The sequence below is a fragment of the Heptranchias perlo genome, chromosome 25 (assembly GCF_035084215.1).
Source record: "Heptranchias perlo isolate sHepPer1 chromosome 25, sHepPer1.hap1, whole genome shotgun sequence".
Taxonomy (NCBI): Eukaryota; Metazoa; Chordata; class Chondrichthyes; order Hexanchiformes; family Hexanchidae; genus Heptranchias; species Heptranchias perlo.
This window is the reverse complement of record NC_090349.1, coordinates 29671121-29698194: the sequence shown is the minus strand read 5'-3', so window position 1 is coordinate 29698194 and position 27074 is coordinate 29671121. Positions and strand designations below refer to the sequence as shown.

At 39.2% G+C, this 27074-nt stretch overlaps 1 protein-coding gene across 5 annotated transcripts in view; it reads left to right on the top strand.

The window, feature by feature from the left end:
• Positions 1–27074, top strand: part of ap1b1 (adaptor related protein complex 1 subunit beta 1) — an 87280-nt gene that overhangs the window by 39728 nt on the left and 20478 nt on the right. For 3 of the 5 annotated variants that reach the window (XM_068005907.1, XM_068005909.1, XM_068005910.1), the window contains 11 exons: positions 1907–2027; positions 7031–7126; positions 7674–7789; positions 9055–9220; positions 11198–11296; positions 16655–16914; positions 17826–18033; positions 18648–18668; positions 18910–18939; positions 19795–19929; positions 21868–22013. In XM_068005907.1, the coding sequence (XP_067862008.1) occupies positions 1907–2027; positions 7031–7126; positions 7674–7789; positions 9055–9220; positions 11198–11296; positions 16655–16914; positions 17826–18033; positions 18648–18668; positions 18910–18939; positions 19795–19929; positions 21868–22013 (1398 nt within the window). Of the gene's footprint in view, positions 1–1906; positions 2028–7030; positions 7127–7673; positions 7790–9054; positions 9221–11197; positions 11297–16654; positions 16915–17825; positions 18034–18647; positions 18669–18909; positions 18940–19794; positions 19930–20135; positions 20282–21867; positions 22014–27074 lie in introns of those variants that run through there. The other 2 variants (XM_068005911.1, XM_068005908.1) reach the window with 2 other exon arrangements.

Sequence of the window (27074 nt, the reverse complement as noted above, 5' to 3'; positions counted from 1 at the left end):
CCCCCATTACCAACCTTTTCCTTTAACCCTTCTCCCTGCCCCCTCCACCCTTGCCTCCAACAGTAAGTGCCAATAGCTCATGGACTTATTTGTCACTAAGGTTGAGACTGTCCATTCAGCTGCCTCTTTCCCACCAAGCTAAACTTTCCACTGCATTCCCCCGTCTTAGTCTCGAGCCCGCATCTATATCTACTTTCGTCCTGTCTCCCCGCATGCGATCTCCACGCTCATCTCGTCCATGAGAACTACACCCTCCTTTGCTCCAGTCCTACTAAACTGCTGACACCCAGCTTCTTTTCCTGGCTCCATGCAAGATGACGTAAATAGTTCCCTGTCTTCAGCTGTTTATCCTCCTTTTCAAACTGCCGTCATCACCACCTCAAAAAAAAAAACCCACCCGTGACCTCCTCTGTCCTTGCAAACTACCACCCCATCTCCGGCCTCTCTTTCCTCTCCAGTCCTTGAATGCATTGTCGCTCCCCATCTTTCCCGCCACGCTATGTTTAAATCTCTCCAATCAAGTTTCCGTCCTGCCACAGCACCAGAACGGTCCTAACTGAAGTCATGGACAACATTCTGTGACCATGGTGCGTTATCCCTCTTCGACTTCTGACAGGGAATAGTTGTGATTTATTTTGAAACCACCGATGGTGGGAGGATAATTTTGATCAGTTTATCTCCGAACAGGCAATAAATTTTATATTACAACAACTTGCGTTTATATAGCGCCTTTAAGATAGTAAAATGCCCCAAGGTGCTTCACAGGAACGTTATCAGACAAAATTTGACACCAGGCAACATGAGATGATTAAGACAGGAGAATAAAAGCTTGATCAATGATGTAGGTTTTAAGGAGCGTCTCAAAGGAGGTGAGAGGGGTAGAAAGGCAGAGAGGTTTAGGGAGGAATTCCAGAGCTCATAAAACAAATGTGCATCACAAGAATTTGTACAGTTGTGATTTAAATCATTTTGTGCTATATCCCAACTAGATTGTAAGTGTCCTAATCCCAAATTCTGTGCATTTGATAAATATTAACAAAATGACACAAGACATTGAAGTTCAGTTTTTCTTTGCCATTTAGCTGCTTAAACCGTACTTTCCAGCTGAAGGATTGAGTATGTGACTGCCGATTCCTGACAGTTTCTTGGTCTACACAGTGACGTGTACGTGCTGCACAAGTGACATTTAAAAAGAAAATGTTGTTATATTGATGGTCGGACATAATCGGAGTGGAGGTTTTTTTCTTGCAAAGTTGCAAATTCTGGAAATCTAAAATAAAAACACAAAATGCTGAAAATATGCATCAGTTCAGCGTCTGAAAGAAAAAGGCTGGTTAATGTTCTGGGTGGGCATCTTGTTAACATCAGGATAGATGTTTTGAGTAGCTCTTAGATGACACAACCTTCTGTAAGAGTGGAAGTTCACCATCTGAAAAATTGGGATAGATAGCTCCAGTTGAAGAGCTAGCACTGACACGAATGCAGTGGGCTGAATGGCTGCCTTCTGTACCATGATTCCTATGACAATTACATAAGTGATGGGTGGAACGACACAGTGGGCTTAAATAGTGAACTTTCAAGTTAATGCTGTTGACGACAGTATTTTAAACTGGCATAAAATTTCATGGTTGCCCTGTGTTGCCTCACTAAGGGTAACCCATGCTGCCCACTGGTCCTGTTGCAAAATGATTCGCAGTTGCTTGCTTAGAGAAACACACTTAATTGTCCACACAAAGTGTGACATTTCTTTATGCCATCTACTTAGAACATCTAAATTGCCATGCATAATTGAATGCTTGTTGCTTCATTTCTTAATTGAAGAAAGGTATTGAGAAATGTTATTATAGGAGCTAGGAATAAAATAAAATCTGTTACTTTTGTACTAGTGTTTCCCTTTTTTTTATAGGCCTGAGATTCTTAAGCATGAAATGAAGGTTTTCTTTGTGAAATACAATGATCCAATTTATGTGAAACTGGAAAAACTGGACATTATGATTCGTTTGGCTTCTCAAGCCAACATTGCACAGGTTAGTAACTGAAATGCACTGTGCTCAAGTCTGAATTATGTTAACGTTCTTTTATGGGGAAACAGCCTTAAATAACTGCTCAATGTTTTAATCAATGACTATGTATCAAGCGAAAAGATACTAAACTGGTGGAGGACTAATTTCAGTGAGTCTAAAAGGGGATCTTGCCCTGATGGATTGGAATCAAAAGTTGGGAGGCAAAACAGTAATTGAACAATGGGAGGCCTTTAAAGAGGAGATGGTTTGGGTACAGAGTAGACACAGTCCCACAAAGAGGAAAGGAAGGACATCCAAAGCTAAAGCTCCCTGGATGACTATAGCTATAGAGATTAAAATGAAACAGAAAAAGGAGGCTTATGACAAATGTAAGGTTCATAATACAGTAGAGAACCAAGCTAAATACAGAAGGTACAGAGGAGACCTAAAAAAGGGAATAAGATGGGGCAAAGAGCGTGTATGAGAATAGATTAGCAGCTAACATAAAAGGGAACCCAAAAGTCTTTTGTAAGCCTATAAATAGTAAAAGGGTAGTCAAAGGAAGGGTGGGTCGATTGGGGACAAAAGATAATCATGTGGAGGCAGAGAGTATGGCTGAGGTACTAAATGAATACATCGCAGTGGTCTTCACTAAAGAAAAGGATGCTGCTAATACCACAGTAAAGGAGGAGGTAGTAGCGATATTAGGATTAAAAATAGGTGAAGAGGAGGGACTTAAAAGGTTGGCAGTACTCAAAGTAGAAAAGTCGCCCGGTCCACATGGGATACATCCTAGGTTACTGAGGAAAGTAAGGGTAGAAATTGTGGAAGCTCTAGCTACAATCTTCAATCCTCCTTAGATAAGGGGGCAGTGCCTGAGGATTGGGGGATTGCAAATGTTGCATCCCTGTTCAAAAAAAGGGAAAAGTGATTAAACCCGGCAATTACAGGCCTGTCAACTGAACGTCAGTGTTGGGGGTAACTTTGAAGCAATAATTCGTGACAAAATTAATTGGCACTTGGAAAAGTATGGGCTAATAAATGAAAGTCAGCACAGATTTTTTAAAGGAAAATCATGTTTGACTAAATTGATTGAGTTCTTTGAAGTAATGGAGAGGGTCGATGAGGGTAGTGCGGTTAATATGTATATGGATATTCAAAAGACATTTTATAAAGTACCACGTAATAGACTTGTAAGCAAAATTAAAGGGATAATGGCAGCATGGATATAGAATTGGCTAAGGGACAGAAAGCAGAGCAGCGGTGAATGGTTGTTCTTCAGACTGGAGGGAAGTATGATGTGGAGATGCCGGTGATGGACTGGGGTTGACAATTGTAAACAATTTTACGACACCAAGTTATAGTCCAGCAATTTTATTTTAAATTCACAAGCTTTCGGAGGCTACCTCCTTCCTCAGGTGAACGATGTGGAAATGAAATCCTCGAAATGAAGTCGCATTTATAATTCACAGAACAATGCTTGGTGATTACAGACAGTTTTTTCAACTGCCCGTTGCCAAGGCAATCAGTGTGCAGACAGACAGGTGTTACCTGCCAGGTCTCAGAATATACAAATCACCAAAAAAAACAACAAACAAAAAAAAAACAGAGATAGAGAGGTAGAAACATAGAAAAGACAGCAACTGACCCGTTATATTAAAAACAGATAACATTTGTTCGCTGGTGGGGTAACGTGTAGCGTGACATGAACCCAAGATCCCAGTTGAGGCCGTCCTCATCGGTGCGGAACTTGGCTATCAATTTCTGCTCGACGATTTTGCGTTGTCGTGTGTCTCGAAGGCCGCCTTGGAGTACGCTTACCCGAAGGTCGGTGGATGAATGTCCTTGACTGCTGAAGTGTTCCCCGACTGGGAGGGAACCCTCCTGTTTGGCGATTGTTGCTCGGTGTCCGTTCATCCGTTGTCGCAGTGTCTGCATGGTCTCGCCAATGTACCATGCTCTGGGGCATCCTTTCCTGCAACGTATGAGGTAGACAACGTTGGCCGAGTCACAGGAGTATGAACCATGCACCTGGTGGGTGGTGTCCTCTCGTGTGATGGTGGTATCTGTGTCGATGATCTGGCATGTCTTGCAGAGGTTACCGCGGCAGGGTTGTGTGGTGTCGTGGACGCTGTTCTCTTGAAAGCTAGGTAATTTGCTGCGAACGATGGTCTGTTTGAGGTTGGGTGGCTGTTTAAAGGCGAGTAGTGGAGGTGTGGGGATGGCCATAGCGAGGTGTTCGTCGTCATTGATGACATGTTGAAGGCTGCGGAGAACATGGCGTAGTTTCTCCGCTCCGGGGAAGTACTGGACGACAAAGGGTACTCTGTTGGTTGCGTCCCGTGTTAGTCTCCTGAGGAGGTCTATGCGATTTTTTGCTGTGGCCCGTCGGAACTGTCGATCGATGAGTCGAGCGTCCTATCCCGTTCTTACTAGGGCGTCTTTCAGCGTCTGTAGGTGTCCATCGCGTTCCTCCTCGTCTGAGCAGACCCTGTGTATTCGCAGGGCCTGTCCATAGGGGATGGCCTCTTTGACGTGGTTAGGGTGGAAGCTGGAAAAGTGGAGCATCGTGAGGTTGTCCGTGGGCTTGCGGTAGAGTGAGGTGCTGAGGTGCCTGTCTTTGATGGAGATTCGTGTGTCCAAGAAAGAAACTGATTCTGAGGAGTAGTCCATGGTGAGCTTGATGGTGGGATGGAACTTGTTGATGTTATCGTGTAGTCTCTTTAGTGATTCCTCACCGTGGGTCCATAGAAAGAAAATGTCGTCGATGTATCTGGTGTATAGTGTTGGTTGGAGGTCCTGTGCAGTGAAGAAGTCCTGCTCGAACTTGTGCATGAAAATGTTGGCGTATTGGGGTGCGAATTTGGTCCCCATGGCTGTTCCGTGTGTTTGGGTAAAGAACTGGTTATTGAAGGTGAAGACATTGTGATCCAGGATGAAGCGGATGAGTTGTAGGATGGCGTCCGGAGATTGGCTGTTGTTGGTGTTGAGTATTGATGCTGTCGCAGCGATGCCGTCATCGTGGGGGATACTGGTGTAGAGTGCCGAGACGTCCATCGTGGTGAGAAGTGTTCCTGGTTCAACTGGTCCATGGGTACTGAGTTTTTGTAGGATACAGTGGTGTACCCCAGGAGTCCGTATGCTCTTTTTGATATGCATTAATGACCTGAGCTTGGGTATATAGGATATATTTTCAAGGTTTGGAGATGACATGAAACTCGGAAATGTAGTAAATAATGTGGAGGATAGTAACAAATTTCAGGAGGACATAGACAGTCTGGTGAAATAGGCAGCCACATGGCAGATGAAATTTAAAGCAGAAAAATGTGAGGTGATACATTTTGGTAGGAAGAATGAGGAGAGGCAATATGAACTAAATGGTACAATTTTAAAGGGGGTACAGGAACAGAGATCTGAGGGTGTATGTACACAAATCTTTGAAGGTGGCAGGACAAGTTGAGAAGGCTGTTAAAAAAGCATATGGGATCCTGGGCTTTATTAATAGAGGCATAGAGTACAAAAGCAAGGAAGTTGTGCTAAACCTTTATAAAACTCTAGGCATCAGCTGGAGTATTGTGTTCAATTCTGGGCACTGCACTTTAGGAAGAATGTCAAGGCTTTAGAAGAGGGTGCAGAAGAGATTTAGTAGAATAGTGCTAGGGATGAGGGACTGGAGAAACTGTGATTGTTCTCCTTAAGAGCAGAGAAAGTTAAGAGAAGATTTGATGGAGGTGTTCAAAATCATGAATGGTTTTGATAGAGTAAATGAGGGGACACTGTTTCCAGTGGCAGAAGTGTCGGTAACCAGAGGACATAGATTTAAGGTGATTGGCAAAAAAACCAGAGGCGACGTGAGGAAACATTTTTTTACGCAGCATGTTGTTATGATCTGGAACGCACTGCCTGAAAGGATGGTGGAAGCAAATTCAATAATAACTTTCAAAGAGAATTGGATAAATACTTGAAGGGAAAAAAAATTACAGACCTAAAGAGAAAGAGCAGGGGAGTGGGACTAATTGGATAGCTCTTTCATAGAGCAGGCACGATGGGCCAAATTGCCTGCCTTCTGTGCTGTAATATACAATGAACTGTGCAATCCTTTGTTTTCAAATTGAGTTCACGTTAATGAAGCAACTATATTCACTTTTTAAAGCATGAAGTTGTTGTACTTCACTTGCACAATGAATAATTGTTCAGACACAGAGGCATGTTTTGTGTATGAGTGCTGGAAACTTTGCTAATGTACAGTAATTTTATTTTGATCAGAAAAGGGTGTGTTTGGAATACTGAATGTGTACCTATCGCTTTTTAGCCCAATAAATGATTTGTAAACCCACCCCCAAGAAAAACTTCCTTTTCAAATATCTGACCTACATCAGCTGCAGGTTATGCTTTTTTTCATGTGCTCCTTGGGCATATTGTTGTTGGTCATAAACATTGGCATAATTTTCCCAGTGAAGTTTTCTGGCAACAAATGGTTATATTTCAGTGGCCTGTATTTACATAAATAAAAAGGACTTTAAAACTTTCAAAGAACTTTAACAATCAAATGTTTGCCACTAAAAATGTGGGAAGCAAATGATGCTTTTTAAGTTGGAGAAATCCACATGCAGGCACACAGAAGCACAGTGATGTGACTTAATTGACAGGTGCCAAAGCTGACAAAGTATTTAACTTTTTTAAACTTATGGGCTGGTTGTATCTTGCGTTTTAAACTGAAATTTAACTCTAGTGGAGGCCGGAGTGCATTGGTCTCTGTTAATCACAGTAGTTATGTTAAAAAGAAAAGTGTTACCAGGTTGCCTTGAGGCCACTATCATTATATAGTTTCTCACTTGATATTTTAGAGATTACCTATCCCAATTTAACGTGGACAAAATTAATTTACAAGTGGAGTGGATAGACCCATTTTGACACTTACTACAAAATGCCACAATTATCTTGTATATTGAACTACTGACTCAGTTGGTTTATGATTGCATGCAGTTTTTGATCAGTTTATGTTAAGTGTCCACTCCAACTTGTAGGTTTTAGCAGAATTGAAGGAATATGCAACAGAAGTCGATGTTGACTTTGTACGGAAGGCTGTGCGTGCAATTGGACGATGCGCTATTAAAGTTGAGGTAAAAAAAATGAATTTTAAATATTAATGTTTTGTATGGTAGGAAATCTCAAATCCAATTTGTAATCCAATATTTTCTAAATCAAGAATCCACATGATGTGAAATGGTTACTGGCTTCATATCCCATCAGCAGCCAGGCATAATTTACTGAGACTAGACCCGAATAGTTTAATGGCAAGACTTGAATTCAATTATGCTAACTGATGCAATGCCAAGACCTCAATTTGATGTAATGTTAACTCGTGCTGAGTTAATGTATAGCTACAAATTTTAAAGAAATAATTGTATGCTGTTAATGCAATGGGTTGGCACTGTTATAAACCAAAATTGCTAATACCTCAGCCAGAACTGGTTGTCACAAAGTTTGTGAAATTTTCGTTCAGCTTTAAGCCTGATTGGGGAACTTTAGATTTTTTATGGGAGTTGGGATGAGAAAATTAACGTTAAACGTGGTTTAAAACAGTGACAGTAAATCTAGTAAGGACCTTTTTCATTTGAAGTAAAAGCATCTGCAGTAAACACTAACTTAATGGATTGTTTATTACAGCAATCAGCAGAACGCTGTGTTAGCACACTACTTGACCTCATTCAAACAAAGGTCAATTACGTTGTGCAGGAAGCCATAGTGGTAATCAAGGACATTTTCCGCAAATACCCAAACAAGTAGGTTCCATTTCTGCTTTCTACAGTGATGTATCTATTTTGTGCCCTTGCATTTTTTCAAATCCACTTCGGTCAGAAGCAATATATCTGCAGCTATTAAGTATACATATGTATTTGGCAATTGCATGTAAGCACTTAATCAGATTGATGAGAAGAAATAAATGTACAAGAGTTGAGATACGCACATAAAAATAAAGCTACTGACTCATTCCATATTGTAAACTTTTCTTGCAGTTTGAAACTTTTCAGCATATAAATATCTCTTTGGAAGACAATACACATAAAAATAGCTTTTGTGTTTATATTGGTTTCTAAAGCTTGTCAGCAGTAATGGATCATTTAAATCTGCTTCATAAACAAAATGCATAATCTAAAACCATTATGGGTGTGTGCATAAATAAATTTCAGTAGTGATTGCAGTTTAACTATGGTCATTTGTAGTCATAAATGTTGAAAATGATGTTGCTGTTTAAGAATGTGAAACTGGTCAATATTTATTTGTCCTAATCTTCCCACTGTCAAAGCTGGTCTTTTTCCTTCATCCTTTAAGCTTGGCATGTTTATAGTACTAATGAGAATTGAGAGATCTGTCTGTGGTAACGTACAAAATAAATATCGCTGCAAAAAAGGGCTGCTTTCATTGGTCATTATCGAATACTAAATTTACAATTATGCTCATTAATTGCTAAGTAAGTGTTGTTTCCAACCCCTTTCCCCCCCCCCCCCTTTTAAACCTTTGAGCCCTGTGTTAACACTGGTTTTGCACCATTTATTTGAATCCATAGGAATATGGCTTGGTGACATTATTTTTCTCTCCTCCCCACTAGTGGAGTAGGCCACTTGTACCTTTGATTGCAGCCATTGGTTGATTTTGTGTCTTTAGCACAGTTTTGCACAATTAAATGTTTTTAAGTACATTCTAATGCACAGAAATGTTTGCAATAAGTATGAGAATCTTAGGCTGCATTAATATTATACCTGTATTGTCCTTACAAAGATGCTAAGAAGTTGTAGCGTAAATTCAGAGTCAGGGCCCCATTTAACTGAAACGGAGCAGATCATACTGCCTCTGCAGAGTTTTGCTCCACTTCACTCCAGAGTTAAGTTGGGCCCTGACTCCATATTTACATTATAATCACTATTTGTGCTGAAGCTGTAGTTCTAGTGTAAAGGTAGCCGAAGTGTTCTAGGGATATGCGGTTTTTTTTAAGCCAGATTTGTTGATGCTACTGTCAACTACCTTACCAGTCTTGCTTATCATCAAGGTATGAAAGTGTTATTGCCACACTATGTGAAAACCTTGACTCACTGGATGAACCAGAAGCACGAGCAGCCATGATATGGATAGTAGGTGAATATGCAGAAAGAATCGACAATGCTGATGAGCTATTGGAGAGCTTCCTGGAAGGATTCCATGATGAAAGCACACAGGTAAGAAGTTAAGCTTAGATTTTCCAATATAGGTACAGTTTAGTCACGAATATTGGTTTTAGAAGCAGGTTTTCGACAGACTCAAATGGCAGATTGCTGTTGGCACTTGATTTTCTGAGGTCATTTCGTTAACATAGCTCCAAATACAGAGATGCTAGGATCACACTAGTGCTGCAAATGGATAATTACATGTAAGTGAAATTTAAGAAGATGGGACATTTAAAGAAGCGATAGAATGGATTGACAAAAATTCTGCAATCCTTTGTAAAGGTCCAACAGACATCTTGGGTACAATAGTGTAGTGGTTATGTTAATTGACATGTAATCCAGAAGCCTGGACTAATAATAGAGTATATGAGTTCAAATCTCACTGGCAGTTTGAGAATTTGAATTCAGTTTTTAAAAAGCTATCAGTAGAAGTGACCGTGAAGCTGTTGGGTTGTAAAATCCCCCGGTTCGCTAATGTCATTTGGGTGTCCACAGATATGGTTGGGTGCAACCAAGATACCACTAATCAGACTCTTCTGGCATCGTGCCTTCTTTCACACAGTACCACTGAAAGTATAGCATGTTGTGATTGGGCTGCTTCTGAGGAAGCATCCTGCATTGATTAGTCAGGCATTCACATATCTTAATGGTGCTATTGGGCCTGCTGCCCAGCTTCTTTTGCAAATTGAAGCCCCCACTTGCACTAATTGTCTGTCGAAGTGCAGTATGTTAGCTGCAGGGTACTGGCAAGTGGGCACAGAGCACCTCATGCAGCCTGACCAGTCTGGCTTCTTTCATTAATCATCCTCCTCCTTTTCCAAGCACATTAAATATTGGCAAACCTGGAGGGGGGAGGGCAGGGGGCAAAAAAAAAATTAGAATAGGTTTTCATGAGCCTCTGTCAACTATCAAGAATCAGTTCATTTACTGTGCCCTTTAAATTAACTGCCACTTGCTGCTGATTCCCTGGATGTTCATTTCACTTGGGCATTATTTGGAAAAGACTTCAGAAAATGACATGCAGGGGATCCCCACCCACAAATTATTCAAATTAAGCTCCTGCCTATTTAATCCCGGTGCTTTCAGCACTATTGTTCCCTGCCAAGAAATTCTGCATGATAGAGATCTGGTTTGACAAAACTCTGCTTAATTTCCAATTGGATCTGCTTGATTTTCACTCATAGTTTGGGCAAAACCAATTGGAAAATCCAGGCTTTAGTGTGAGTTATATTTCAGGATAAAATAATCCTGAGTGAAATGGGGGAGGAGCTAGCAGAGGCCCTAGTAATTATATTTCATGATTCTATTGAGAATGGATGGGTGCAGGAGGACTGGACAGTGGCCAATGTAAACCCCATTTTCAAAGAAGATAAAGCTAACCTGGATAATTAAGGTCTGTGGTGGGAAAAATTTTGAGATCTTTAAACATGTAGAGGAAGAGAAAAAATTAGAAGCAGCCAACAATGATTTCAATAAGGAAAGATTGTGCTTAACAATTTAAAATAGTTTTCTTCATATTGAGAAAGCAGCATGTTGTAGACCCTCCTGGTCAGAAAAGACTTGCTTCGATGAGACATGCATACTTAATATACAGAAGAGCTGTATTTATTACATTATGTGAGCAGATCTTTTCCAAGGAGAGTCTTGAGATAGTTCACTACCAGCATGGTGCTTTCTTTGTTAGAAGTTTTATTTTCCCTTTCAAGAGACATTCCTTCCTTTTTTTTTAAACTGCCCACTAAAATGTGCAGAATATTACTGGAGTTCCCAAACGGTTAACAATGTTTGCTAATTAGTAGATACATTTTCTGTGTAAGGGATCTTTTGTGATTCATGTGCTATGCACGAATAGTTTTTTTGCTTTTGAATGCAGATTACAATTTTTAACATTGTTTCTAGGAAATTGATGTCAAATAAAGTCTTGAGTGCTGCTTGTCAGGTGAAAATATAGTACTAGATTCTTCATGGCATTTTTATCTTTTGTTACAGGTTCAACTTCAACTTTTGACAGCTATTGTGAAACTGTTCTTAAAAAAACCGACTGAGACGCAAGAACTGGTACAGCAGGTTCTCAGCTTGGCCACGCAGGTTTGTTTACGTTTTTCGATCGGTTTAGAAAACTGAACACCTGAAGGTGGCGTGAATCTATAGATTGTAACCCTGCTGTAGATTGTAATTCAAAACTGCATTATTTTTTGCTGAAATCCTTTTTATAGTACTCTGAAAGATTTATGTAAAATTCTTGAAGGACTCTTTTTGAGAGGGAGAGAAAATGTTTATTTGATTTTTTGTGCACAAATGTGACTATAGACTTTAAATGGTTAATAAGTATATTTGCTTAGTTAATTACTTGACATGGTTGGGTGTATGACAGTTGTGTTTTAGCCACTGAAATGGTGTACATTGCCAGAAGCAATTTTCCTTGTAGAAAGAAACTGGCCAGAGTTCTTCACTTTTTATGTTTTGCATCCTTAAAAAGTCTGAGCTGCAACTTCTGATTAGATTACAAATAACATGGCTGCTAGTCGATCTCTGGAATTGAAAAATGCGCTGAATTGTTCCAGTCTCTGAATTACATTGCATGATTTTGGCCAAATGTGAATTGAATACTGCAGTTGCACTTTTTCCCCTCCTCCCCATCATGTTTTCTATGGGTGTGAAGCAAACTGGCTTGGTTCAGTTTTAACCATGATACAGATACAAAATGTTATGTGTTCTTCACAATAGCTTTGCTTCTAAACTTTTGTAACCTGATTTACTGAATCATTCTCCTTCATTCAGATTTTTATTTTATTTTCATATCGCACTATCTCCACAGCAATATTCTAGATAGATATTTTAAAAGAATATTGGAAGTTACATATAGAATTTGTTTCAAATTTTTCCCTCCCCTTTCAGGTGCTTAATGGAACTCAATGTTAGTGAGTTTGAAGTAAAATGTAATTGTAGGGACATGTGAAATTTTCTTATCATATCCACTTGAACTGTGAAAAACGCTCAGGAGTACAATTGTGGATTTGTTTTCCTTCCAAACATGGGATATATCTGGAGAGTTGTATAATACTTGCATTTGATACTGTCCTATTTAACAGACCGGTTCGCAAATTGTGTACCCGTGGGATAGATGACAGTATTAAGTTGGGTTGATCCGTGGTCAAAGCACAGGATCGTGGTGGATGGAGAGATGTCGGTAGAAACTGGTCAGCAATGTAATCCAACAGCAGTCAATGTTAAGGTTGCTGTTAATTTTTATAAATGAATTGGGTAATGAAATATTGCCCAACATTACCTTGTGATGACACCTAATTGTATATAGTCATCAATATTGCTTGCCGTTATACAATAATTACAAGGGATTTGACAGTCAATGGACAGAAAGGTGGCAGATGGGGTTCAACACAGATAAATGTAAAATCATGAGATTAGGTAAAAGAAGCCAGAATGTGGATTTGATATTAACTGGCAATATGTTTGAGGTAACAGAGCAGGACAGAGGATCTGGAGTTTTGGTGACTAGGTTGGTAAAACCATCAGTTCAGGTAGTGAAGAAAGTAAAATATTGGGATGTATAACTAATGATTTGACTTATGAGTCTAAGGCGATTATTTTGAAATATCCAACATGGTGCAACCAGAGCACTCTGTTCAGTTTTGGTCTACATAATACAGGAAAGACATGGAATTATTGGAGGAAGTCTAGAGGAGTGCTGCTAGACTGATTCCCAAACTTAGAAGTTTGTGTTATGAGATTGTCTATCCTGGGACTTTGTTGTCTGGGAAAGAGGCATAGGATGGGGCCCTTAGATTTTCACAGCATTGGAGAATTTGCATCCAGGGAAGTGTTTCTGTTGGGCACAGACATGGGGAAACTATAAAGTTAAAGACGTTGGAAGAAAATGAAAATTTTTTTACAATTGTGGAACAGATTACTAACTGGGTTGATGAAACTGAAAACTATGTAAGATTTTGGAAAGGAACTTCATTTCCTTTTAGGAAAGGGTATTTAGGCTGTTAGTTCCAGAATTGTCATAAGGAAACTGGCAGGTAGTTTGAAAGGGCAGGCTAGATGTTCTTCTGCCTAAAAGATCCCTATGTTACTATAGTTCTTATCCACTTGCTATATCTCAAAATGCTTCCTGCAAGAAATTACTTTTAAGTATAAATACTAGAATGAAGTACTTGTGGTTACAGAACTGTCACTGGTGCTGATAAGGATAGGAGAGGTGATGGAATAAGAGAATCACATGACATTTAAATATATTGGTTTGTCTTTTTTTCCTCAAAAAAAATTGATACCAATACCATAAATAAGCCTAGTGATAGTGGAACTGTGTTCCTTAACTTGCCAGTGTGTTGGCATAGACTTTTTTTAATGTTAAATCTGCCAGATAAAAATAGATAATCAATGAAAGAAAAAAGTATCCCCTCCAAGGGGTGCCTTTGCCCCTTGTGGGTGGGCAGACTGTGGCTCCATATTCTTGCCCACCTTGCAACTCTCACTTTGTCCCAATTCACCAAAACTAACTGCTAATGCAATTTTTAATGGTAATCTCGGTCAAAAAATATTGGAATTTTTTTTAAGACTTCTCAACGTAAGAGTTTGATTTGGTATTTAGTTCCACTGAGTAATTAGGTACATCGTGGTTGCATTTAAATGTATCCACAGCATCTTTTATTCAGGTGCTAACCTTTTATTTAAAAATTGGCTGTCAAGGAGAGAAATGACATGTAACATTAATTTACTTATAATTAGAATTAAGATCACTTTCTGCATTTACATATGTCCACTTAGCGTAATTGAAATCATTTTGTCTTCCAAGACTAAGAACTGCAGTAAACCTATCAAATATGTTTAGTGAATGAATTACAAGTCGCAAAATGCTTTAGTGTAGTACCTTGCAGCCAAAACGATTGCTCATTATAACCTTTACTGTGACCCCCTTTTTCAACCCTGTCACTTGGACAGTTGTCATATTTTACAATCTCTTCTGGTTTTGTGCAGGTTTATTTTGCATTGGTGGACTGATTTCTGTGTCAGTAGTTAATTCACATTGTGAAATAATTTACATTATACAGAGAAGGTTACGGTGATATAATAAAGAGCGTTCAAAATTGAGGGGTTTTGATAGAGTAAGTAGGGAAAAACTGATTCCACTGGCAGGAGGTTCGGTAACCATAGGACACAAATTTAAGATACTTGGCAAAAGAACTAGCGGGGAGATGAGAAATTTATTTACGCAACGAGTTTTTATAATCTGGAATGCACTGCCTAAAGGGGTGGTGGAAGCAGATTCAGTAGTAACTTTCAAAAGGAAATTGGATATATACTAGAAAAGGACACATTTACAGGGCTATGGGGAAAGAGCAGGGAAATGGGACTAATTGGATAGCTCTTACAAAGAGCCGGCATAGGCACGACGGGCCGACTGACCACCTGTGCTGTATGATTCTATGCCAAGTGTTTGAATACAAGTTGCAGCTTTTAAAATTCAGCCATACTTTCTTGAATGAAAGAATTTGCATTTATGTAGCACCATATTAAGTCCTTAGACCATCCCAAAGCTCATCACAGCCAATGAATTACTTTTGAAGCATAGTCACTGTTATGTAGGTAAATCTTTTATTGTAAGATTTGAAAATATCTTGTCTGTCACAGTTTTTCCTGTATGCAAATTTGGCTAAAATGTTATATTCAGAAAACAGCAACACTTCTCAACTGAACAGACATGTAAATTGGATTAATATATAATAATCAGCAATTTCCAAAAAAAATTTGTAAACAAAAATCATCAGTAAACAAAATAGCTACCAATTGGAAGAAGCTGAAAGAGCCAATGATACTGCACCAAATGTGTTTTTTTTTTGAAAACTCCTTTTGGTCCACACTTTCGGTTCTTTATTAAGCTGAGCATTTACTTCTGTTTGTAGTAGACATAAATTGCAATATGTACAAGAACATTATTAAACTTAACTATACAGTTGCATTTTCTGTGTTCAAAAATGCCTCTGACAACATTTTTCAGGCCTGTCTCAAAAGCGAGAGTCTTGAGTTCATGGGTGTTCCTAGGGCCATCACTCAGCTGAAGCCTCAACAACATTGCACAATTCACACGTATTTGTGCCTCCAACTCTTAGATTTTTGTTTTATTGTTGACAGCAGGAATGGCCATTCAAAGAACTGGGATTTGCTGTTTATAAGCCCTGTCCCTGCCTGCACTCCCGGGACCAGTAAAAGATTATTGCCGATCAACCCCATACCACTTCCCACTGGAAACTATTTTTAGGAGTAGTGAAAGTATATAAAAGTTTTTTTTGTTTTTAAAAAAAGAAACACCCATCAAAAATCATTTTTTAGCCTTTGCTATAAAATCTTAAACTCATACAGGTAAAAAAACTACTTCCACATGTTACATACAGTGGTATATTTATGTAACTTTTGGTTATTTATTTACTTGCAATGAGTAAGGAAAATAGGATTCCTAAAAATAATTTTTAAAAATTTACTGTACCAGCTGTAAGGAAATCTCATTACTGTAATCTTTGTGAAACTGTGAGCTACACACCCCCAGCACCCTCCCCTGCTTGCAACATCATAACTGCTGACATATTATGAACAATGCCACAAGTGATTGCTAGTACATCTATAAATTTATGCTGTTTAAAATTATCAAGTGTACACAATGGTCTGGTGATGCAGCACATTGATATGATATAGGGTGGTAGAAATGGGTTTGCACCAGGGATGCCCCCCTGCCTTAATGGGGAGAGAGGCTAAATATTTTCTCCACTCCAAAATCCCCAACCATAGTCGGACACCTCTATTAGATTAACATAATAGTCATGATGTGGAGATGCCGGTGATGGACTGGGGTTGACAATTGTAAACAATTTTACAACACCAAGTTATAGTCCAGCAATTTTATTTTAAATTCACAAGCTTTCGGAGATTTTCTCCTTCCTCAGGTAAATGTTTACCTGAGGAAGGAGAAAATCTCCGAAAGCTTGTGAATTTAAAATAAAATTGCTGGACTATAACTTGGTGTTGTAAAATTGTTTACAAACATAATAGTCAGTTGAGGTCACCGAACAAGTCACCTGAATACCTGCCCCTCGGCTGTGGAATGGTGCAATGAAGAGCAGCTAAATGCAGTGTAAAGTAGAATAGCAGAAGCTGAATGCACCATAATGTACTTCATTTACATTTTAATACATTTTTTGTTAGGATCATGCTACAGTCCTGACAGTCATGTTTTAATTAACAAACATTTTCTGTTAGAACAATAATTTCTTTATTGATAAAACAGTGGGTGTTTTCCTAGATTGTGTTCTTTTTTCAGTATTTTGTTAGCCAAATATAGCCACCAGCAGCAAAGTATGGTGTGCCACTATCATTAATCTGTACCTTAGGCATAATTACTATTTCAGTGATATATTTTTAATATTGCAGGATTCTGACAACCCTGATCTGAGAGACCGTGGCTACATATACTGGCGTCTACTTTCTACGGACCCAGTGGCAGCAAAGGAAGTTGTATTGGCAGAGAAACCCTTGATTTCAGAAGAAACTGACCTCATTGAACCAACCCTTCTTGATGAATTAATTTGCCACATAGGAACACTGGCCTCTGTATACCATAAGCCACCCAGTGCATTTGTGGAAGGCAGCAGAGGTGTTCAGCACAAAAGGCTACCGCCACGATCTGGATCGTAAGTGAATATTCCAAAGACTCTATCTAGCTAGCTTCCTCCCACCCCACCCCACCCCCCCCCCCCCCCCGCCAAAAAAAAGATTGTGCTCAGGACAAATCAACAGCAACTCTCGGGGTATTCATTCCTGCTTTCTCAAACCAGACAGATCTTTAAAGCTTGGGGTACACCTGGGTCGCAACACACCAGTAGCTTGGTAATGTTCAGGACCTACTCAGTGAAAGGAAGAGCAGTCTCTGCCCTGGTCATCTTGTAAAATAAACCCATTTGATGTGCAAAATTTGCCTGACTCACTTATCTTACCGGTGATTATGAAGGACCTTTTTAAATGAAAGATTAAGGAGTAATTGTACATAAGCTACCCCTTTGTTCCCTATGTTGTCAAGTTCTTGAGCAATTTATTTTCCTCTCCAACTTGTGCATTTCTCTTCAGTCCTTTGGTTTGCTTAATACGAAAGAGACAACCTTTTTCCAAATCTCTTGCTCATTCGAACCAGGCCCCAGAAAATGCTACAGGTTGACTCACTCAATGTTTTAACATTCCCTTTGCCACACTACTGCTTCACACCTTTCTAAAAAAAAAACAAGTTGAGATCAGGAAATTGTGAAATAGAGAAAGAACTAACATTCTGTGCCAATGTAGGTCACTGATTCAGACTTATTTTCTCGCTTCTTTCAGCTACTATGCTCCCATCTTCTGGAACACCCCTTTATATCTCTGCTTTGTCATCTTCCTCCTTACTTTCAGAATCATTTGTACTTTTTGCCCCCTTCCTCCTGCTTGTGAGGTGTGCAATAGAAATATAAGTTGCTGTAGTTACTAATTTGTTCTCCAGTAATGCCAGTAGTGTCAATACTGTGTGTAAGTAATCCTTATGTCTAGTTTCCTACAATTTTCTGTTATCTCTTAGAAATGAAAGTACCGAGAGTCCAGATGCTGTCCCTTCAGCTGCAGCACAACCTACTGAGCAGCAACCTGCAGTCATTCCATCCCAGGGCGATCTTTTGGGTGATCTGCTGAATCTCGACCTTGGTCCTCCAGTCAATGTTCCTCCTATACCCTCTTCAACAGTTCAGATGGGAGCCATGGACCTTCTTGGCGGTGGATTGGACAGTTTGGTAGGCAAATAACCATAGGGCTCTAATAGCTTTTCAATTTTCAAACTTTTTCAGAAATTGTCAGTGCACCTGTCAGATTTAATTAAAATGTCGTGATGGTGTATTTTATTTGTTTGTAGAGTTTATTCAGGATTTTAGCCCCTCTTCGAATTGCTGGAGCGTAACATTTGTATAGGGTTTAAAAGCAGAATAACTTCTTTAAATTTCACCTGTCAAGCAACATTTTCTTAAAAGTCTTCAGTATAAAACTGAACATTTAATATTCAACTTTTTCATTGTAATATTTTACCTCATTTTCCAATGTTGCCTTAGATAATTGTTATTTATTGCTTATAGTATGTTGACATTTAGATTTAACAATTCTATAATGTTGAGCTGCTTTAACAAGTTACAGAACTTTACAAATTCAACAGATGCACTGAAATATTGTACATTTGACATTGTCAAGTCACACAGAATTAACGTTTTCTTTTAGTAGCTGTAGCTGATGTACGTATACTAATAATGCTGTATTTTCTTCTTTGAATTTATGCTGTTCCTTTTTTTTCACTCCACTTCTGCTTGCATGTGAATGTCCTTGCGTTGCCTCTGTCTTTGCGTATTCGTGTCTGGAGATGGGCGATGAGACCGAAGGGGTATGATCCTCTGTCCTTTTGGCTGTTGATTTTTGTTTTCAAGTTAAAGTTGCAGGCTAATTATAGTTTTATGGATTATATAATACCTGATCACACTAGTTTCAATAATTTGAGCTTATTGGTGGGAATAACCAACATTTCAGATGTTGTAAGGATGAAATGTGCACTTCATTTTTTTTTGTTCAGAATTTGCTTTTTCATCTTGCATGGTGTAACCAAACTATTTTATGCTTTCTTTTAGCTTGGCGGAGATCTAAGTGGAAGTCCAGCAGTAAGTTACATATCTATTTCATAAATATATGAAAAATGGTATGTCACGTGCACACAAAACATTTTTTTGAGAAAATAAATCCAATGACTTAATGCTGTTTGCTTCTGACCTACAGCTGAAACTGACGCATTTCCCATCTGCACAATTCCCTGACCAAAAAATAACAGTTGAACACTTATTCATATCGGCCTTAATTCTTAACAATTGGACTTTGTGGCCTTAAATGCTTTTTAAAAAAAAAAGAGAAAGGAAGCCAGTCTGAACTGGAGCTGATCCAACCTTTGATTCAAGAATGCAGAAACACACACCTAGACTTTAGCAGCACGAATACACTATGTAATACACAATGTATTAATGTTCCAGGCCTTATGAAACAGAAAATCCTCTACCTTACCGTGAACAGTGCCATGATGAGATCTGCCAGTAATGTAATTTGTGAATGATTATTTCCATTTTAAACTGGTACTGTGTAAAATGAAATTGGGCCCATTTATCAGGTCAAGTCTGATTGGAGTGCATTAGAAAAGCGCACAATCCAGTTTGTCCATGGCAACAGAATTAGTGGTTTTGTGATTTTTTTTTGGGGGGGAGAAACTTTATACATCAATATAGTTGTATTTCAAAAAATGTTAACTCACTTCATTCTCACAATTTTTTTTGGCAACTTGAGTTTTGACTTTTTTCTAAAATACAAAATACAGCAAATTTAGATTATTTGTAAACATCAACGTCTATAAACTGATCAAATAGTATCATCTTGCATGCTTAAATGTGCACACGAATAAAAGCAAGTACCCAACTAGTTTTATAATGTGTGAATTACAAAATGTGACACATTTAACTTTATGCATACAGATTGGTGCTGGCTATGGGACGCCAGCAGTTATGCCAACATCCTTGAATGCAGCAGTTGGAGGCGGCTTAAGTGACCTGTTTGAACTTGCTGGTGGAATAGGAATGCCATCTGGTTCTTACGTGGCACCTAAAACTGTAAGTATCATTTATTTGTTTGATGTTTTTCCAAGAAAGAAAGATAATCCCATCTCCTGTCTGCCTGGCCTACGTGCCTTGCTGCTGAGAGCAGCTGATGGACTGCTCCCATTCCCACACCAGTGCCCCCTGTAGCTGGTTGAGGAAAAGCTAGTGTCTGCCCAGGTGTGGCTATCCCCTCTGATTTTTTTTTCTTCCCCCTGCAGGGAGATGACACAGCCTTCACTGGTTACCTCCCCACTCAGTATGGCTCATATCAGGAACTGAGTGGAGCAGGAATCAAACCTGCGTTCATCCTCATTCTGTGGCTCTGAGTGTTAGTACTCTAACACTCAGGACCACCACATTGCTTGTAAGTGCCAAATTCTATAGTTACATCTACCACAAATGAATCTGGTTTGAACTACAAGTAGTTAACACTCTGATATTTTATATATGCCCAGCGATGCTTTATTACCATTTTAGCTTTGCTCTGTTTTGTCATTGTGGTTCTATTAAACGTTCTAAATACAAAATAATGGAGTTTTAATGGTAGTGTTTGAAGTACATTCAAGATGCTCCATAATGCTAATTGAGAGTTTAACACCTAATGAAGCCATTTGGATTGGAGGATGTAACAGTTATAATGTAATTGCAGTATCAAACTTCTTATTTTCTTGTGCCTTGTTAATCTTGGCTTAACGTTGCACAATAGTGAAGGTGTAAACTAACAAAAAATTGGCAATTTGACAAGCATTCAGGACAAGTGAATGCAAAATGTATGAGTGTTGTGGATATGTTTCAGTATCACATTGATACTACTCTTTGTAACAAATATGTCATTTTGCAGCTCTTTAGTGAATTCTCATTTCCATATAATGTGGTAATGAGCTATATTTTGCAAGGTGTGTGCCTCAACCCTCCTTAAGCTACTCTCCTTAAGATAGTGGCTTAGTATCATAGGCTAACTGACTGTGGGAATGTCACAACAGACCCTCTCCAGACATTCACAACTGTTCCTTTTCAGCAGGGATCACTAGCTAGCAATTAGGCACGTGTACTGTGGCTGGTTGTCTGTGGGCTATCTTGCTACTCCTATCCAAGGACATGAATTATGAAGATGTGGTGCATTTGCCCACTGAGCCATGGGAGAGCTTTAAGCATACACTTCATTTGCAATATGCACACTGTTCTTTTATTCCAGGGTGAATTGCTATGAGCTATACGATTAGTAATGTTTTTTCGTTCTTTCTATATATATCTTGTTTGATCAAGAATAACAATGAGATTGCAAGTGCACAGTCAGAAAATAAACTACTATACTGTGCTGTATTATCTTTGCTGCCTCAGAAAATCTATCATTTTCAAGTTGTGTCCTTGGCTGCAAGATTGTGACCTAATAAGCAAATGTAATCTTCAACAATGTATTTCCCATTCCAGCTCACTTATAGGCTGGTTTTCTGTAGCAAAAATTATGTACATGTATGCCAATTTTATAAAGTTATTGTTGAATATTAAGGGATTCAATATATTTTATAAGTATTGATATTTGTAACATATTAGTCAAACCAACATGCCACTTATTGAGCATTTCTGACTGACTAGTTGTATGTTTACATTAATTCAAAGGTAGTTAGTAATGTTATAGCTGAAATTAGCCCTATTTTAATTTTAAGAGATCGCACTGAAATTTCCAAAAACCGAGATACATTTAGTATTGTTTGGTTCGTTGTTATAGAAACTTAATTTCAGCCTTCTGCAAACCAGAATACACTGCATAAATTATTTTCACACTCCCACAAACTTTATTATTTGTACATTCCAGGATAACTTTACTGAGATTGCTGGAAAACTGACATGCAATATAATTTAAGATTTCATTGAAAGTATAACTTCTGTTTTTCTTGGTGCCCAAAAATTAAACTCTTCTAATTCATTAAATTATTTTTGTTCCACCAGATTTGGCTGCCTGCTGCAAAGGCCAAAGGTCTTGAGATTTCTGGCACATTTTCACGCCGCATGGGTCATATCTATATGGATCTCTCTCTGATGAACAAAGCCATGCAAGTAATGACTGACTTTGCAATCCAGTTTAACAGAAATAGGTGAGAATTGAATTCAACTGGTGCTTAATAAGCAATATTTTTGTATGCAGCAGATCCTTTTACAACATTATCATACTTGCATTAAACCCTCCTGCTTTGATTCAAGCCACTCGTGATGAAAATTTCACATTTAAGTCCTTTCTTGAAACAATGCAGTTCTTAAGCTGTTTTGTGATTATGCACCATTTCCTAGAAACTTATGATAGAAAGTAGGTTGCAGTGGATAGTTGTCAAGATAGTGAAATTAATTCTTCCTTTAAAGAAATGATGCATTTTTTATAAATAGGGAGTGTAATAAATTCTGGTCTGCCATACATGCCTTCTCTGGTTCGTTGGCATCAGTTGCCCCGTAAGTAGTCTGAGCATCTTACTATAATGGGAGTTGACTCACACTGCCCTATTTTTACTTGTATGATGGCGTATGTGGTGTAACAATAATACCCTTCCGTGACCTGGACCGGATATTCATGTTTTTCGCACATTTACTATTTCAATCTCTCTGAAGATGGACCGTGTTAATACTCGGTGAAGCGAGGCTTGTTACAAATAGTGCAGCTTCTTTATTTCACAGTGAGTGAACATGCAGAAAAATGGTTATGACCAGATTCACTCTGTTCAATCAGTATAACATATCTTTTCATAATGATACAAATAAAGAACATGCCATGTTTCCCGATGTCAGTGGGTCAGTTTACTTAAAGAAAATGTCTTCTAACTATCCTCCAGCATTTCTAACGTCAGTGTCTCAGCGAAGGTCCTCCAAGCTTTTCCTTTAATAAAACCTGACTGCCCTCACAATCTTCCTGGTTCAAAAACTTGTTTTTTTTTTCTCTTTCGGAGTCTTTTTTATCTCCCTCTTCATAGACAGACATCAAAGGACTTTCCAACACATTGATGTGCGATGTTTTTCGATTACCTAAATAATCTAATAAATGGCTTATTGTTTAGACTCTTGGGAGCACAACTTTCATTTATCACATTAACCACATTCCATCCAGGTGCTCTTTTTTAAAAACTTCTGGAAATATTCTTTGCTTTAGAAAAACAGTCAAAATGACCCTTATTTTTAAATAGTTTATGGAAAAATGGTCACAAAATCCTGAAATGTGATGGGGATGCTTTGGGGCAATTAGGATAAAACAAACGAAAATAAATCTCCATCTATTCCCCATAACTGTATTTACAGAGGCATGTTGGGAAAGGTTGTCTTATTTATCCTTTTTTCCCCACTGTTCCTCCCCTTCCACTACAGGCATCGGAATTTGCTTGCGATAAGCATGTGTGAACTATATTAGCTACAGGGCTCGTGTTTCAATTTACAAAGAATTACATAGAATTTACAGCACAAAAACAGGCCATTCGGCCCAACTGGTCTATGCTGGTGTTTATGTTCTACACGAGCCTCCTCCCACTCTACTTCATCTAACCCTTTCAGCATATCTTTCTACTCTTTTCTCTCTCATGTACTTATCTAGCCTCCCCTTAATTTATGTCCGATATGGTGCAGGTACAATGAAAGAGTTGGTAAGGATATAAATGTTGAGTTTTAATATTGCATACCAGGGTGTCGAAACTGCAGCCAGTGGGCAATGTATGGACCATGGGTCCTGGCAGCTCAATTCTATTTGTGCTTGTATTTCTTACTCACTGGTTTGTTCTGTTTTCAATTTTATTTGTTCTCTGGATGCCAGACATGCTGTCAAGGCCGCATTTGTTGTCCATCCCTCGTTTCTGTAAGAAAGTAGTGGTGGGCTGCTGCCTTGAATTGCTGCAGTCCTTGTGGCAACGATATACCTACATTGGTGTACAGTGGGGAAGTCCATTATTTTGACCCAGCCACAACGAAGGAATGGCTATTATATGTCCAAGTCAGGATGGTGTGCAGACTTGGAGGTGAACTTGGGGTTATTTTTATTTTAACAAAGAAGGTTGAGACATTTGTTAGAGGTGCTCAAAGTTATGAAGGATATTGGTAAAGTAAATAAGTCTGAGTTGATAATTAGAGGGAATAAATTTAAGATGGTCAACAAAACAGTAAAGGGAGAGGTTAGGGCAATTTTTTTATGTGGAGTTTTGGTGGTTAGTTCATGAAATGCCCTACCAGAAACAGTGGTGGAATTAGAATTCATAATAGGGCAGAACTTGCACCTGAAATAACGGAGGAGCTCAACAACACTCTTTTTAATGGCAAATCGAAGGAGCAAGTTCCCACGTTTGCACATGCGCACTAAAACTCGGAAATTGTGAACTTGGTCCTATTGGTTCACCGGCGATTTGTTAGCTGCGATTTAAAGGGCCATCGCACACCGCAATCATTGAAATCACTGAAAAATCGCAAACTTGCTCATCCGCCCAGCTGAAAAGTATCGAATTATGCCACCAAAAGGTATGATTAAAAATACCAGGTGTAAACTAAGTTTTAAAAGCGCGGTTAGTCTTAATAACTGCCAAACAACTAAAAATTAAATTTTAAAAAAATGTGGAGCCTCATATAATTTATTTTATATGTTTTAATAGATTTTGGTCATTAAAAAAAAATTAAATATTTTTAACTTTTCCCTTTTTGTCTTTTTATTTTAACTCAATTATTTCTTTGGCTTTTTATTAAACAAAATTTAAAATTTTTATTTACAATGACTTCCAGAATACGAACTTTAAATGAATGAAGTCTGCTTGCCTGCTTGTGGGCGTGACTTCTCTTCCTGACAGATTTTGTGGGCGTGTCTTCTGTTCTCACAGACTGTTCCATGCGCATCAACTTACGCTGCTCAGAGGCTGAGTTGATAGCACACAGTTTTTTAAAAGTTCAAAATCAATCATGTCGATGCCACAGAACCCGCAGTAAGTACATTTGTTAATTTAATTTGCAGAAGCTGCAGCGAGTGTTGCCACGCTGCTCTGCGCAAGTTCTGGCCCAATGGCTTTTGAAAGAGAAGTGGATAAACATTTAATAAGGAAAATCTTTTTTATGCATATGGGGAAAGAGCAGGGGAGTGGGACTAAATGGGTGAGCTGTTTTAGGGAGCCGGCACAATTGCAATGGGTCGATTGGTCCCATTTTGTGCTATATGATTCTATGAAATACCGGTTTGCAGTTAAAAATGTACATGTTGGAACATAAATAGTTTTGACCTGTTAGATTTGTACATTTTAAAGTGGTAATCCTGTTCTAAAATGGACTCTGCCCATTGGAAACTGAAACAGTTACTTGCTCATTTTGACTCATAGCTAGAGAAGTCTCTTTGATCCAATGGAATCTGTTACTTGTATCCCTTCATGTGTGATGGGTACACAAAAAATTTAATTTCCAGTCATTAAGTATTAAACTAAGCATGCAGTTAGGTGGCGAAACTAACTGTTAGAAGCTATTATCCCATTCTCTATTAAGATATTAAGTCATGATGTGGAGATGCCGGTGATGGACTGGGGTTGACAATTGTAAACAATTTTACAACACCAAGTTATAGTCCAGCAATTTTATTTTAAATTCACAAGCTTTCGGAGATTTTCTCCTTCCTCAGGTAAATGTTTCAAGATCTCCTTGAAGCCTACGCATAAATGCGTAGGCTTCAAGGAGATCTTGAAACATTTACCTGAGGAAGGAGAAAATCTCCGAAAGCTTGTGAATTTAAAATAAAATTGCTGGACTATAACTTGGTGTTGTAAAATTGTTTACAAGATATTAAGATTATTGACATTTTGGTTGCTGGCCTATTTCATGGAAATTGCTTGCAATTTTTTTTTTATTCGTTCATGGGATGTGGGCGTCGCTGGCGAGGCCAGCATTTATTACCCATCCCTAATTGCCCTTGAGAAGGTGGTGGTGAGCCGCCTTCTTGAACCTCTGCAGTCCGTGTGGTGACGGTTCTCCCACAGTGCTGTTAGGTAGGGAGTTCCAGGATTTTGACCCAGTGACTATGAAGGAACGGCGATTATATTTCCAAGTCTGGATGGTGTGTGACTTGGAGGGGAACATGCAGGTGGTGTTGTTCCCATGTGCCTGCTGCCCTTGTCCTTCTAGGTGGTAGAGGTCGTGGGTTTGGGAGGTGCTGTCGAAGAAGCCTTGGCGAGTTGCTGCAGTGCATCCTATGGATGGTACACACTGCAGCCACTGTGCACCGGTGGTGAAGGGAGTGAATGTTTAGGGTGGTGGATGGGGTGCCAATCAAGCGGGCTGCTTTGTCCCGGATGGTGTCGAGCTTCTTGAATGTTGTTGGAGCTGCACTCATCCAGGCAAGTGGAGAGTATTCCATCACACTCCTGACTTGTGCCTTGTAGATGGCAGAAAGGCTTTGGGGAGTCAAGAGGTGAGTCACCCGCCGCAGAATACCCAGCCTCTGACCTGCTCTTGTAGCCACAGTGTTTATATAGCTGGTCCAGTTAAGTTTCTGGTCAATGGTGGCCCCCAGGATGTTGATGGTGGATTCGGCGATGGTAATGCAGTTGAATGTCAAGGGGAGGTGGTTAGACTCTCTCTTGTTAGAGATGGTCATTACCTGGCACTTGTCTGGCACGAATGTTACTTGCCACTTATGAGCCCAAGCCTGGATGTTGTCCAGGTCTTGCTGCATGCGGGCTCGGACTGCTTCATTATTTGAGGGGTTGCGAATGGAATCATCAGCGAACATCCCCATTTCTGACCTTTTGATGGAGGGAAGGTCATTGATGAAGCAGCTGAAGATGGTTGGGCCTAAGACACTGCCCTGAGGAACTCCTGCAGCAATGTCCTGGGGCTGAGATGATTGGCCTCCAACAACCACTACCATCTTCCCTAGTGCTAGGTATGACTCCAGCCACTGGAGAGTTTTCCCCCTGATTCCCATTGACTTCAATTTTACTGGGGCTCCTTGGTGCCACACTCAGTCAAATGCTGCCTTGATGTCAAGGGCAGTCACTCTCACCTCAGCTCTGGGATTCAGCTCTTTTGTCCATGTTTGGACCAAGGCTGTAATGAGGTCTGGAGCCGAGTGGTCCTGGCGGAACCCAAACTGAGCATCGGTGAGCAGGTTATTGGTGAGTAAGTGCTGCTTGATAGCACTGTCGATGACACCTTCCATCACT